At 37.0% G+C, this 16,191-nt stretch overlaps 1 protein-coding gene across 2 annotated transcripts in view; it reads left to right on the top strand.

Annotated features, from left to right (window-relative positions):
- The first annotated feature begins 873 nt into the window (after positions 1-873).
- MATN2 (matrilin 2) overlaps positions 874-16,191 on the top strand; it is a 95,577-nt gene continuing 80,259 nt past the window's right edge. The window contains exons 1-2 of one of the 2 annotated variants that reach the window (XM_063451216.1): positions 874-963; positions 9,492-9,611. In XM_063451216.1, coding sequence (XP_063307286.1) covers positions 9,494-9,611 — 118 coding nt within the window. In that variant the 5' untranslated portion in view covers positions 874-963; positions 9,492-9,493. Of the gene's footprint in view, positions 964-1,223; positions 1,329-9,491; positions 9,612-16,191 lie in introns of those variants that run through there. The other variant, XM_063451215.1, reaches the window with a different exon arrangement.

Raw genomic sequence — 16,191 nt, 5'->3', positions numbered from 1 at the left:
GGTGTTGCTAAGCATGGCAGGTTGCCCACACCTTCAGCTGAGTTCTAAGTACCCCTAAGCAACCAGTGAGCTGTGCACTGTAGATAGACTGTCGTTTGATGTTCCAAATGGATTCTCATGGCCAATATGATCCTGATCACCAGATTTTTGTCCAGAGTGATTGGTGTTTTTTTCGTTTGTTTTTTTCCAAAGGAAGTTGTAGATCTTTGCTTTAATCTTTATTTACAATGGGCACTACTTAAAATCCTGTACTCGATTTTATGGCTATAACATGGAGTGAAATCCACAATAAAACAACATTAACATTTGGCAGCATGTTATCTAAGCTTCTTTGGACAGCCATGGATTACATCACAGGATTTAGCCTCTCAGTGAATTTGACAAACAGCCCACCCCATTAAAAAGTTGGACAGCACAAATAAAATCTGAGTATTGTTTATTTTCTCATTTCTTGTTGTGTTAGCCATGTACAGTGTGTACACTGTAACATTGTACTTCTCAGATATTAGAAGCCATAGGTGACAATTGACAGTGCTGCTTCTGTGAACTTGAAATTCTGTCTGTATACCCAGTAACACCCCAGACTGAGGCAGGCTGGGCATACTAGGGGTGTCAGTCCACAGGAGCCAAACAAAGTATGATTTTAAGTCAATGCTTTTCTGCTCAGCTCATGATCCAATGGTACAGAAATCTATGATTTGCTCTGTTTTTTGCTGTATTGCACTGTATTCATATTACTGGGAGTGCTGAGTATACCAGAGGAATTTAAATGATTGGCAGAACATCTAAAAAAAACATTAAAAAAATAGGAACACACACACCCCTCTTTCTGGCACTCAAGGTTACAACGAATGCACAAAGGGGGAAAGTATCCACCTTGAATGGTTGCACATGTTTGATGCTGAATCATACAAAGTTAAAGAAGGGTTAACCCTTTATGTGCTGCTCTTTGCCATTCTGAAGGTATAGTGAAAGATCTTGATTCTCATTCCAAGCACTGTCAGGAAATCCATAGAGCAGAGGACAAGTTATGGTTAAGTTCTGGGTGATGGGAAGTTTTTGGAAGTTGCCGTTATTGAGCACTGTGCTTCCCATCACTCTGAGCAAGCATCCCATGGCATGCAGGGCAGTAATGCTATGATGGAGGCAGAGCCTGCAGCTCCTACCTATCAGCTTGGCAGAGCCTGTCCTGTGTGCCCTGGTCCTCATGGAGAGGAGGGCGGGTCTTCCCAAGCATGGACCTTCCCCAGGGGACAGTCCTCCTTCTCAGGAACCCTGGAAGTTAGCAAGCAGCTCCTTCCCATAGGCAGCATCCACAGCAGCAGCAGGTAAGGGTAAGGGGGTCTGAGCTCTACCAGGGTGGGCTCACTGCAACTTTTTATCAGCAGGGAGTGGATGGGGAGCTGCAGGGTCTGGAGGGAGAGTGAGTGTGCTGCACTGTGCGCTCCATGTTCAGGGGCACAGTGCGCTGCAGAGTCTGGAAAGTGAGTGTGCTGCATTTTGCGCTGCAGGGACTGGAGGGATAGTGAGTGTGCTGCACTTTGCGCTGCATGTTCAGGATGGCTATTACTGCCGTGGCACAGTGCGCTGCAGGGTCCTGGGGGATAGTGCGCTGCAATGTACAGTAAACGGACACAGTGCGCTGCAGGGTCCTGCAATGTAAATGGCCACAGTGCGCTGCAGGATCCTGGGCTGCAGGATTTGGATGGATAATGCGCTGCAGGATCTGGGTGCACAGTGCTCTGCTGGATATCCATAGGCAATGTGTTAGAAGGAGAGAATGAGCAGCGCGCTGCAGCTGGCTTGACGTTTGCAAACTTTATACAACAATAGGCTGGCTTACTGTGCGTGCTGGGAGTTATATATGGGGAATAGCTGTGACAATGCGTGCTGCATGTCATTGACTTTCATTTGGCGAATTGCGCTGCACTGAAAAACCTACTTCAGCTTAGTTTTGGAGAATATTTCCGGATAAGCACTTTTTGGATCAATGCAGTAACACTGTTTACAATTCATTGCAAATCGTGGTTTAATGAATACATCGTGTATAATAAAAGGTAAATATTCTTAACATAATTGTTCTGAGTACCCATGAGGGTACCAAGCATCACTCCTATCACACACAGGCATTAGAAGCACGTGCCCGATGTATTGCTGCATATATGTAAACTTAATTATCAAATGCAGACACTTATCTGGTGCATCTCACTATGTGCAGCTATTGCATTAACTGGGTCTGTGCTGAATCAACATCGAATTATATCTCTGCAAATTCTAACTTTATATCACCCTTAATGGGTGCATCAAGTAAAAATAGTATTTATGAGGGCAGAGTTCTAAGGGTAGAGCAATCACTATGGCAACCAGCTGTTTGCTCCAGTTGTGCAGTTTGTTTTATAATATACAGTCAGTGGCCCCTTCATTGGGCACCCCTACTCTGTAAGGTAAATAGGAAATAGTGAATCATGTGGTTACAGACACTGTTAATGTCTGGGCAAGGGAGGGGGGGGTAAGGGTCTTCTCTGTAACTCTGACAGTAATATGATTATTGATGCCTCATATGGCATTTTCAGCATCTCACAAACCGCAGGCCCCCAGGGAGTTTCACTCACTACAGTCTTAGAGTTTACAGAGAACGGTGTGATAAGCAAATAATGTCCAGTGAGTAACAGTTCTGTGCATGAAATGAACTTGTTAAGGAGAAATGATGTGATGAGAATAGTCTAACAACTTATTTAAATAAACACGGATAGATACTCAAATAGCTCCTCTTTACACTAGTGATAGACATTGCTGTATTCACAATAAAGGCCTGCGCAAGGGGTGTGCCCAATGAGGAGCCAAATTGGAAACCAATAGAATGTTGTGCAGAATTTAGCACTTTGGAGGTCTGCGGGATATTTATTGAAGTGACAGTCCGTCATTATTTGTTTGTATTATTAAATTGTTCTAAAAGGAGTCTAAACAGTAACCGTTTTCCTCACTGTAAATTCCAACAGTTTTTGCAGAAATTTCATTTTTAGAAGACTGCCAAATTTAGAATGGCGAAATAGAGAAGTGAACAGTCTTCTGTTGGTAAAAAAAAGTGGTGGAAAGGTTGATAAGTCTATTGCATTGCAGAAGAAATTGCATATATTAAAAGTGACGGTTATGGCGCCAAAGAAGCCACAGATGGAAAAAAAACGACAAATTTAAAACATTGCGCTAAAAATTAGATATAAGTGCAGGCGAAACTGATAAATCTCTTCCCTTTGAACCCAGAAACGCTCCTGTTTTACCTTTGTAAATCTAATCTCTTGTGTCAGATTAAATATATTCAATATCTAGTTGTAGATAAATTGTGAAAATTGCTTTCGTATAACTGTTATCAAAAGTTTGTAAAAAAAAATATTTTTTACTTTATTAATGGAGTTCACAATTTTTAAGTATGATTTAGTTGTCAGTTTAAAAAATGCTGATTCTGATTAAATATTAAAAATGTGCCCTTTGTTAAATGAATATATTCTTGGGTGCACACTCTAATGGAATGTGCTGTGTCCACCTATGATCATCATATGGAAAATATGGAAGAAACTGAGTTGAAGCAGAGGTCCATACTGCGTTCCTATCCGCAAGACTACAGTGGGCACATTATAAAGGAAAACTAGGAGAAAAAGTGAAAAATGTTACCTGGTCTAAAAAAAAATTACTTTTTTTGGCTATAAAGTGCTTAAAGGGACACTTCGGTCACCATAACAACTTCAACTAAATTAAGTTGTTATGGTGCCTAAACTGTTCCTTTAAGGATTTGGTGAAAATCTACCCAGATCTTTGGATACATCCTGCCTTCTGTCAGCGCTACAGGGTATGATGGTTTTGTAATACGTGGACAACAGTTTCCTGGCCCATATTAGCCTCTTTTTTTTTGCCAGCTGAGCATCATTTTGAAAGCCCCAGTGTAGCTAAGCATGATCACTGACTATTTTGAGGCTCTATATAATTGGATACTTGCAGTGGGATAATGAGTCATGTCACAAAGTATGTATCACCTCAGCTGGTATCATGAACGTGGCAAAGAGTTCAGTGTACCATTACCACTGCCAGATCTCCATCCAATAGAGCACCATTGGCATGATATGGACACTAGGGTCTGAAACATATGTTTTTGGTTTTTTTTAATGTACAAGAATAAAATAGCCATGAGTCCTTAAGCAACATTTTCTTTCACTTGTCAAATTCATTCTTCAAGAAATATAGGATTATTTAAAGGCAAAAGGGAACCTACCCTAGTACTAAATAGGTGTAAGGAGTAAAGCAGGAACTGTGACTTATTGTAATTAGATAAGAATATGGATATTAGACATGTCTCATTCAAATACTTTATAAGACCTGCAATGCACTGGCATGATGGTGAATTCTGTATTGTACTAAAAATGTCTTCAAACTTTTATTTGCTAAAAAGGTGAATCTGCCATTTGTGTTTTACATTCCAAGTACTAGCCAGTTGTGAAAACCATCAGGCATTGAACACTTTAACTAACACGTTAATTCACTAAGTTCCAGATTGCAGTGATCTGAAAACAGCTTATCGGTGACAGATCAGAGTTAGTGTAAACGTTTATATTCCGTGACACATTTGGACAAGGTATCAGATGGAACATTGGCCAATAACGGAACAGTCTGTCTGCTTTCTTTCTTATCCATCACTGACTTGCTCTGATATACTCTGTCACACATCAGTTAGTGCTACATTACTACAGTTAATTGCAGAATGTTCTCTCCATTGTACTTGCACAGCTTGTGATGAACAACTAAGGCATTATCAAATAGTTAAACGCAGAACCACAAAAATGTTAAAGATCGTAAGAAATTCAATTTTAAGGAACTGAGAATCCAATGTAAACAAGAGGTACAGATCAAGTTTCAGCTGATGTATGTAACTCACCCATTAACATGCAGTAGGATGTGCTCACCATTATGACATTCAAGGGGTGAACGAGTCACCCTTATTTGTTAGCTGGTTAGTTAGATTGTAAAGACATTATGTGTTTGTTTAGGGGCCCTTCCAAATGGGGTGAGGATGGTTCTGGTCCCAGAGATGCTCTAAGGGAATATAGTTTTGTATGTTTAATTACAACTTAGCAAATGGGACGGGGGAGAGGTTGGAGTGAAAAAAGATTGGAGAATCCCTGGCACTGATCCACCCAAATCCGCCTACAGGAAGAAATCTTTCCATTACATCGAGATACAATGAATGTTAGTGGCAGAGTGAATAAAACTGCTTATACATGCTTTTGTTACATTGCCCATGGCATTCCGGAGTCATGGTTTTAGTAGCAACCAATGAATCCATAAAATTTTTATTTGAAAATATTAGTTGTCATAGTTTGTTTTTTTTTTGTAAGTGATACTACTTTACCAACCAATTGTTAACTTATTTTTATTATTTTCTAGTAGTCTTCTCTAATGTAGCCTTCTGTAAAGTGTAGTTATCTACTAAATTGGATATAATGGTTTATTGCCAAAGGAAGTGCAAATATTGTGTATAATAGCTAAATATTAAAAAGTTTGGCTATTTTTCAGTTTGGCCTAAAATTTGCATTTGCCTTTGTCAGTTTTCTGCAATTTCTGTGCCTCTGCATCTCTGTAGAGAGACTTAAAATCTCCTCCATTCAACCACAGTAAATAGCAACTTTTGTTGGTTAAACTTAATGGTTGCATTATATCAACCAAGGAGAGGAAAGAGGCCAATCAGAGCATACTAATTGCACTATGGTGATTATTTGCAGTCTGCAAAGCTTTGTATCGTAGAGCTATTTAAATGAACTTACTGTATAAGCAGAATAATAATGTGTAAAGTCTAAACATTTATTTGTGTTTCATGATAATACGTGGGCCATGTTTTGAATACTTTACTATGTTTTTTGTTTGTTTGTTTTTAATTAAGAAATATGGCAGTGTAGGTTAAATATCCTATTCCTAACTATACATTACAGTCTGATTTACCATGATACCATGACTCCAAAAAAGTTTACTTCTGGTAACAAATACTTTGGTCTTTTTTTTTTTTTTTTTTTTTTTTACATAGAATGTCTGTTTTTCCCAAATATCAAGCTGACTTTTAAACTGATCTTCCCGATGCTTTAAATCTACAGAAGTTTGTCAGTCTCTTAGCATTATACAGTAGCTCAAAGTTTATTAAATTGGATCATGGGGGATTGCTTTTATTGGATGGTAACTTTCATCACTGGGATCTTGTGTTTGCATTCAAATATTAATATGTTAAACTAATTGGAAACAGTCATGTTTATCTTCTTTTAATGCATTCACATTATATATCCCACTTTCAGACTATAGCAGGCATGTAACCAACTTGTAAAATATGGGCAAAATTGCTGATTTGGAAAAATTCTACATTTCAACTTTATTCATAGCTTAATTTTAGCCTGCTTTTTCTAATGTGGTTTTCAATTCAATGCAGCTGTGTGTTGAGTTAATAAATACCTCATAGCCAAAAATCTTACAGTACCACTCAACTTTTCACCTTCACTTCCAGAGCAAAAATATATGTCTTATTTATAACCTGTTGGCCAATTAATTATTCTGACCCTCGTGTCTACCTAACCTATCAAATTGTTTTTCAGTATAAACTAACACTTCCCAAGTATGTTTATTTACCACTGGTTTGATTTATGTATCGCTAACCTACCTATCTCTTTGAGTTGTATAGTACATACCTGATACATGCACATAATTATGGCAAAACTTGATAGACAAGCAAGAACGGTAGGTGACCATAGTTCGGCTCAAACAAATAAATGTCAAACAGCAAGTTGTGGTGAGTCGAGTCCAACTTTAAAATTCATGCTTAAAAGCTCGGAAAAGCTGGGGTCTTGTTTTACCCTTTTTTTTAAATTCAGTTTTGCTCTGCCAGTCGTCAAAACTTCACATTTCTTTCTTCACTGGATTTTCACCTACATTTTCATGTCATAGTTTAGTTTTTAAGGGATATGTTACCTTCCCATCTAATATTCAGAAACCTTTGCTTCAGTGATTGTCTGGTAATGTAAATGTTACGGAGTTGGTCGATAGGTGGGGACTGGTCGATCATTTGAGAAATAGAAGAATGGGTGTCTCATTTTTTTTTATTTATAAAGCAGACGATCTACTAAAGAAAACAAGACTGTGTGCCAGTTCTTGATGTAAAAAACAGGCAGTGGATGTAATTGGCTGCCAGTTAGAACATATAATAAACATAGCATTATATTCTGAAGAATAAGTGTCTTGTATTTGGGTCCACAAAGACATCGCATTTTACCTTCTAGAAGTAGCTTGCATAACCACAGACAGTTTGGGGAATTAAAGACATACCACCACAGTTGCAACGTCCATTAATATTTCTTAATGGTTAATGAACAAAGACAGTGGTTTGAAAGTTCAGTTTGTTGAGAAGGCTGCCATTCCTTGAAAATGTATTGCAGTTGTTGGAAAAATGATCCTGCCAAGATTTTTGGATACGTTGCTATGTAAGGCTTGGATCAAGCATTAAATGCTCCAAGATCAAACAAACTCCTATTTTAAGTAAAGTTTTACAAAATGTCTATTTTTCTGCTTGTATTTTGTGTTGTCTGTTACTGCAGAATGTAAACAAACTCAACATTAGGATTGTTAAAAGGGACACCTCCAAGCTCCTTGACCCACACAAGTTTACTGTAGTGGACATGGTGCAAGGACGCCATGGGTGTAGCATATGTGTTGTTATTTGTCAAACCAAATAAATACAAGCTTTTTGATAAAGAATCCAAGTAGTCTCCAGCCCCCAAAGAGCGCCCCTCACCTTCAGACATCTGGAGGAATTTGTAAATTATTATCATGAGTCCATAATATTTATATCACAGAGAGCCAATATCAGTTTAATTACTCTAAAAGGGTTCCTGGTGATTCAGAATGATCAAATCCTGCGTATCTATTCAAACACAGTGGACGCATTATGAGGAAGGTAACATGTTCTTATACAATGCCCCATGATATGAGGGTGGGCTCTTTGTTGTCTTGAAATCATTTTAACAAAATACAATCTGACTGTCCCAACAGGCTCTTTGCACTATAACCACTTCAATAAATTATGTTGATTATTTTGCAAGAAGTATCACTTTACCTTAAAGTATTTTGGAAATTCAAATGCTTCTGTTGAAAAAGAGCCTGCTCTCATACATTTTAACGGAAAATGAATTGTGTATAAAGCACAGAGGAGTGCCGATAAAACCTTATCCTTTTCTCTGCTTTGTGAGATTTTAGCTTAGAGGTTTTGGATTGACAGTATAATTTGCTTAAATTTGAGATGACCCAATACAGAGAGCTGCATAATGTTTAATGCAGACAAAACCATATTCTTTATTCCAAGAACTGACTTTTATTACAATAATCCAATAAGAAAGTTATCATGCTTTCTTTTTATAGCTGTGACACGTGGTGTAAATGGTGTGGATTATATTGTATGGGGTATGAAACGGGGAAACCATTCCTTTCTCCCCTTTTACTTTTTGGGTGGTGTAGAGCATGTTGTACAGAGGTTGGCTATTGGCATCATTGAGTAGTGGATATCCTCAAAGAATCAAAACACCAGTTATTAGCTGACACTATGAAATCCGTCCAACTGGTCTTTGTTTAGAGGTATCCTGGGGACATGAGTGTGCCTAAAAGGTCTAGACTCTATGGCCGCATAGCTTTAATAATTAAAGGGACACTGTAGGCACCCAGACCACTTCTGGGTGCAGTGTCCCTATTGCACTTAGTGCTGCAGTGTTTACAGAGAAACTGCAATGTTTACATTGCAGCACTAAGTCTACCAGACAGCCACTAGAGGGCTTCATGGATCCTAACGGACCATTGGTCCGGTATCTGACGCTGGACGTCCTCAAGCTTTTTCCCCCATAGGAAAGCATTGATTCAATGCTTTCCTATGGGGAGGTGTAATGAGCACGGCATTTGCCGCACATGCCCATTAGCGCCCGCTTGTTGCAGGACGTCTGACGGGCAGAGCGGCGACCCAGCACCAAGGGACATCGAATCTGAGATCAGGTAAATAAATAAACGGAGGAGGGCGAGGAAGGGGGGAGGCAGGGGGAGCGATAGTGCCAGAAAAACAGCCTTGTATTTCTGGCACTATAGTATCCCTTTAAGGTTCAGTCAAAAATTGTACTTTGTGTGTTAGGATCCATAACTGTTTTCCACTATTATCAGTTAATGAATCTACAAAATGTCTTGTAAAACATGTACAATCTTCTAGTGCAGTGGTAGTGCAGTTGAGTACCAAGGGTCTTCATTTTTAACACTCTATCAGGAATGTCCATCTAATAAAGATAGATTAAAAGACTTTACCATAATATGTGTACTGGTAGGCTGGATCTTTCCAGACAGTGAACGTGTATAATTATTATCTAATGTGAGATTATTATTTTAGGTGAAAAGATCATTTTCACAACATTTACTTTATTGTCTTTTTTCCCCAGCCATGAAACTCATAAACAACTTCATCTTCCTTTCAACGCTACTATTTCTGGCTGCAGAGGCAATAGAAAAACGTCAATCAGCAACTAAAAATGAGTTAGAATTGCAATCCAATGTATTAAGTGAGTACAGATGATTAGAAGATCATTTACACTGTGTTTTCATTAACTTTCAGTATCTATTGCGATTGAAACCTTAATGGGTAATTACTATACATGTATGTTCTTCGTCCTTTAAGAGTATGGTAGTATTGTGTTTCTAAAAATATAAGTTCCAGGTTACGTTGTTTGTGATGTTGTTGATCTAGTAATCCAGGGTCCAATAATCATACCCATAAACCATTTCTATGTGGATGGTAGGACACTAGACTATGTGTGTCAACATTTGCTGGTCTACTATAGGGAACAATACAACATAGGAGCATACTAATGATGATATCTTACTCAAAAGCACAAATGGCTACAATATGTATTGTATTACTGTATTTCTTATATATATATATGTATATATACACACACACACACATAATACATCAATGTAATTAAAAAATTATACAGAACAGTTAGAAGAAAGTACAACAACACATTGAACTACATATTAGTCACTTGGATCTCAACAATGAGGTAAAAGAAAAAAAACTGATATCACAACAAAAAAGTACTTCCCAATGTTTTGCAAGGCCGTTCTCAAGGAAGGATAACCAGATATTGGAGAAATACTCTATATAACAATTTAAAGAGACAGTATAGGCACTCAGACAACTTCATATCATTGAAGTGCTCTAGGTGCAGTGTCCCATTTTCCTTACACCAGCAATCTAAAACATCGACTGACGTAGGCGGAGAAGAAACCCTACCCAGCACAAAGGACATCGGTGCTGGAATCAGGGTTGAAAGGGCTATTTAACCCGTGGGACTGGGGGGATGCACGGGATGAAGGACACTATCGTGTTAGGAATACAGCTATAGTGTTCCTTTAAATAGTGGTGTTATTCAACACCTGTGGGAGTGGGTGGTCACCAACTAATTGATGGGTACAATGTGTCCACAAACCAAAAGGCTGTGGTCACAGAGAATCCAAATCTCTCAGATGTCTACTACATGGACAAATGTAATCTTACCAACATTGATGCAAAATCCAGTTCATGGTTCATACCACAGGTACATCCAACCTTAGTGATATATGCCACAAAAAAATAAGATATCCAGAATATGCACGAATATGATCAAGGCAAATCCATTGAATAAGGTCAATACTGTTTCTTGTACATAACATCAATACCAAATTACAAAATCAAAACTAACAATCGAAAAAAAGATATATCCAAATCCAAGAGATTTTCGAATCCCTACAATGATATACTGGAGTCCAAGGAACCTGTGTGCTGGGCGTGCCAGACTCCAGCCTTTGTAGTCACAGCACTCAGTCCATCATAAGATTCAATTTCTTCGATGGATCAGTTTATGGTTATTCTTAAATCAGCAACAATATACAATCTACTTATTATTAAATTATATAAAATATGTCTAAAACTTGCAAGCAGTAGATTTATTCTTATTTTTTTTATATATATTTCTTTATAGAGTTTTCACGTTATAAAAATCAACAGTAAACAATTAACAGTTGACATAACATAGATATATAAACATACATTATGGACTTAGTTTATAGTAATTGCAATGCTTATGTGTTTGCATTAGTCCAACATACCTATGACAGACATACAAATAAGACTATGAGAACGTACGGAGAAGAAGATAAAAAAATAAAAAAAAATAATAATAATTTGCGTGTGTCAAAAAGCCTAAAAAAAAAGAATACGCAATGACTTAAATTATAAACCACACATAATAATACATTAAGTAGGTTCCCCCAATGGTTCTTAGCCTTTCAATAGATTTCGGCCATGTATCTATTTCAGTTTTTTTCCAGTTTCTCATTATGGCCATTTTAAAAACAATTAAAGCATGAATCAAAAAGATTTCTGTGAGTTTTGGTAATTTCAGGGAAATTTAAATGCAGAAGTGCCATCTCTGGGGGCCACTGCTGTGATACGCCAACTAAATTATTTATTTTATTTTGAAATGTCTCCCAAGCCTTTTTAATAATAGGACAATGCCACCAGATGTGCATTTCATCTGCCTTATCGTAGCCGCAACGCCAACATTTTTGATTGTCTGGAGAGGAGAACTTTGCCATCTTTTCTGGAGTCAGGTACCACCTATTCATAAACTTAAAATGTGCTTCCCTGATATTTAGACAGTGAAAAGCAGGATATACTGTCTGAAGTGCCCTCTTTCATTCTTTCAAGTCTATCTCCATTTGCAGATCTTTCTCCCAATTAACTTTCGCTTGGGGAATAGCCGGCCTAAGGAGGAATCTAACTATCGATGCACATTTGGATAATGATTTGAAATGTCTGTCATTTTTAATTAATTCATTAAACTTTAATACTGGAATTGAAGCATACCTGAAATGTAAATTAGACAGGAGAAAACTTTTAATTCTAATATAGGTGAATAGTTGCTCATTCGGAAGTTTATATAAACATTGCATTTGTTGAAACGACAATAATTTAGACTCTTTCACCAAATCAGAAAAATGTTTTATACCAAGAGATTGACAGACTTTTATATCTTTATTTTCTATCCATATGGTTAAATAATGAATAGAGAGAGTTGGAAGAATATCATTTTTTAAAAGTGCTTGTCTTTTAAATTTACCCCAGACGTTTAGGAGAGGTTTTAATATGAAATTGTTATTTTCTTCTAAATTTAGTCTATTTATCCTTAAATGTATTGGCCAGAACAAATTAATTTTGTTGTATGGGTTTAAAATATCTTTTTTTTTTTTTTGATCTCATACCAGTTTTGTGGATTTTTAAATTGCTTTAACGTTACCGTGGTATGCATTAATAGCGCAGCTTGATGATAAATAAAAATATTAGGGATGGCAATCCCTTCTTGCTTCTGATGTAGGTATAATATATTTATTCCTATTCTTGGCTTTTTATTAAGCCATATAAAATTACTATAAATATTATTTATGGTTTTCAACCATAAAAGGGGCCAAGCTACTGGAATCATTCTTAAAATATAGATAATCGGGAGTATAAATGCTTTTACCGTATTTACTCTGCCCCACCACGATATTTCCAATGTGCGCCATTGATTTAGGAGATGGGTAACCTCCTTGATTAAAGGAATTAAATTAGTCCTAACTATAATATGGGGGTTAAATGGTATATATATGCCCAGGTATTTAAGAGAGTTTTTTTCCTGTTAAAGCCATATTTGTCATCCAATAGTTTGAACTCTCTACCTGTGAGATACATAGGAACAGCCACTGTCTTTTGCACATTCAGTTTGTAATTAGGCAGGTGACTATATTGTTGTATTATATCCATAAGTTCATTGACAGAGGTGTAGGGGGTGGCTAGAGTTAAGAGTGTATCATCCGCATACTGACTGATTTTCAGTTCCTGATTATTGATTTCAAAACCTCTGATTTTCTTATTTAATCCAATCTCAGCAGCTAACGGTTCTGATACCAAAATATATTTTTTTTAAAAAAGGAGAAAGAGGGTACCCCTGTCGGGTGCCATTTGTAATGTCAAACCAGTCCGACTTAATACCTCCACCCACAATTCTGCTTGACGGTGCTGAATATAATGCCATAATTGCTGTTAATATATATCCGTAGAACATAAGCATCCAATTTACTCTGTCATAAGCTTTGTCCCCATGTAAAGCTAGAGTGATGAAATGAGATTTGGATAAAAAAATGTTTTTCGTATATATTCAGGCGCTTTCTAGTGTGATTAGATGCTGATCTTCCAGGAATAAATCCAACCTGGTCTTCTGATATCAGATTTGTAATGACTTCTTTAAGTCTATTTGAAAGTATAGAAGCATACATTTTGTAATCTATATTTACAAGCACGATAGGTCTGTAGTTATAGATTAATTTGGGGTATTAGGTTTTAGAATGGGGATAATATTTGCTATCAGCATTTCTTTTGGGGTTTCTCCCGATGTCATAAAAACATTGTAACAGTCTAATAATCTTTGAACGATCAGATCTTATCTGAAGATTTTATAAAATATATCAATAAATCCATCAGGCACGGCGGCCTTATTTTTATTCATCTTATTAATGATTTGTAGAATCTCATGAGGAGTTTTTTATTTTTTTATTTAATTGAGCTAATTGATGAGAATTTAGTTGGGGAAGATGTTTACTTGCAAGATATTTCATTATCTGGTCAGGACAGCTTTTCCCAGGCAAGTTGTAGAGATTTTGATAATAATTTATGAATACTGCTCCAATTGATTTAGGATTTGAAAGAATGTTGAACCTTGTCTTATTTTACTAATAGAGTTACTATTTTGCCGGGCTTTAATTTTATTAGTTAACATTTTGTTGGCCTTGTTTCCTTTATAGTTGTCACGTCCCCTGCGCCTGCATACAGTGTGGACGCATTTTGGCTTCTTTCCTCGTTGTGTCACTTTCTGTGTCCCTGACCTTGGCTAGTATTTTGACTATTCTTTATTTACGTTAAGTCCGGCCATTCTAAGGCCCGGTATACGTTATCCTTGTTCATTGTGTATTACATATTTCTGTGTGTTGGGTCATATAGTAATTGTGACAATCATATACTGTGGTTTTCAAAAGTTCCAAATTCCTATTCACTTTTAAGAGAAGCATATCATTAATTTTTATTTCTATCTCTTTAATTTTATTAGAAATAGACCTAGATGGAGATAAATGAGTCATCATGCTAAGATAATCTAATTTGATATATAATTTAGATAAAGATTTCGGTCTGTTTTTCATTGTTTGCGCATTTATACTAATTGGATATCCTCGGATAACGCTTTTAAAAGCGCACCATTTAACAATTGGTGATGTATCAAAATCTTCGTTTTCTTTCCAATATAATTCTATTATATCAGCAATTTGCTCCTTATTATTATTTGACATAAGGATTTTATCATCCATTAGTGTCCTCCACCCTTTCTCTTAGTTATTTATGTAAATCTGATCTATCTTATGTTTATAAAATTTCTCATGGAAAAAAAATCTGTGATCTCTTATTTCTTCAATGCTACTTCTATGAATCGTTGTACTAAAAATGTGTATTAATGTATTAAGCCCTTAAGCCCTTTATACCAATTTAGATTACAAAAAACATAGTGCAACGGCACATAAGAAGAGAATAACAGGAATGTTACTTAAACAAAAGTTAATGAGAGTTCTATTAAGTTTGAGGAAGCACTCAATATATAACCAGGATTATCTCTTTTCAATCCATAGCTTTCCCTCAGCTTCCTGATCTTTCTCTCCTTTTTTCTCCTTTTATATTTTCCTCCAAGCCAAGGTAGAGCCTACTTATCAATAGGGACGGTCTTTATAGATAATAAGCATAATCAGAATACCATGCCTCAGCCTTCCCCTTCACTGCGTTCCCCACTTGTCTCAGGTGAAGAATGACGTAGTTTCCAACCTGCTCAGCAGTCTGCCTGATTCCTTAGAATGTCTGCAAGCTGACTGCTCCTCCCCCTCCCCCTTTTATTGCAAGCAGGGCTCCACCCTTAGGATCCACCGAACCAACCCTGAGTCCCCTGGTCGTCTCCTCCGACGTCTTTCTTATCAACAGTTACCAGGGACTCGGGGCCTCTCAGGGCATCAGAGTTTCCAGACACTCCAGGCACTGTATAGTATGGCGGGTTCTTGCTCTTGCACCGCTAGTTGCTCAGCACCTCACGGTTCCACCAACAAAGTTCTGCGGATTCTTGCGCTGCACCACTAGTTGCTCAGCCCTTCTCACTGGACCACCAACAAGCCGCTTATTCACTCAGCCTCGCGATGTACTCCTCGTGGATTAGGTGTGCGTAGGCGTGCCTGCATCCTACGTCATTGTTCCTTCCCCCCAAATCTGCTCAGCAGATTTATCCTTAAATCAGTGAAAATAGTCAAAGATTTTCTTTTTGCTAGTCAATTACAAATATAAAAAAAACATTTTAGTGAACTAAACCAGTGGCTCAATCTTTGATGGATATTCATTCTACATTTTCATGGAGTCAGGCCATCTCCTGCATCATGGCGTCAACTCGTTCCCTCCTGGCCTATACAAAATGAATTTCACCATAAGGGTTTAGGTTGTTTTGATTCTGCTGTTCGAGTTTGGACATGATTGATGGGTTTCAGACATATAACTCCTTTCCCTAAAATGTACATGTCACTACTCCTATTGCCTATAACCTTTAGCTCTTATGCTAATTGTTAATCTAAACCAAAAAATTATGTTCTAACCCATCCTTCCACCATCAACAGTAGACCAGAGCTCCCAATGTGTTCTCATTCTTTTTGAAGGCAGAATTTTTTTATTCTAATACAAATATGTGTGAAACATTGTAATAATATATATATATATATATATATATATATATATATATATTACAGTGGTGCATTATTCCTCAAATGTTTCAATTTTGTTAAGACTCTAAATCAATTGAAAAAAATAGTAATATATTATTTGTTTCAGAGTCTTAACTAAAATGAAACATTTGAGGGATAATGCACCCATGGTTAATTTATATATTCAACACTGGAATCTCTAGTTTGTATTCTATTACCTTCTAAATCATGTCTTGTACTCTTGTTGAAACCAGGAGGTTGTTCTCGGGGAAACAGGTTGAA

The sequence above is a fragment of the Pelobates fuscus genome, chromosome 4 (assembly GCF_036172605.1).
Source record: "Pelobates fuscus isolate aPelFus1 chromosome 4, aPelFus1.pri, whole genome shotgun sequence".
Taxonomy (NCBI): Eukaryota; Metazoa; Chordata; class Amphibia; order Anura; family Pelobatidae; genus Pelobates; species Pelobates fuscus.
The sequence above is the reverse complement of the archived record's forward strand: the minus strand, read 5'-3'. Positions and strand labels throughout refer to the sequence as shown.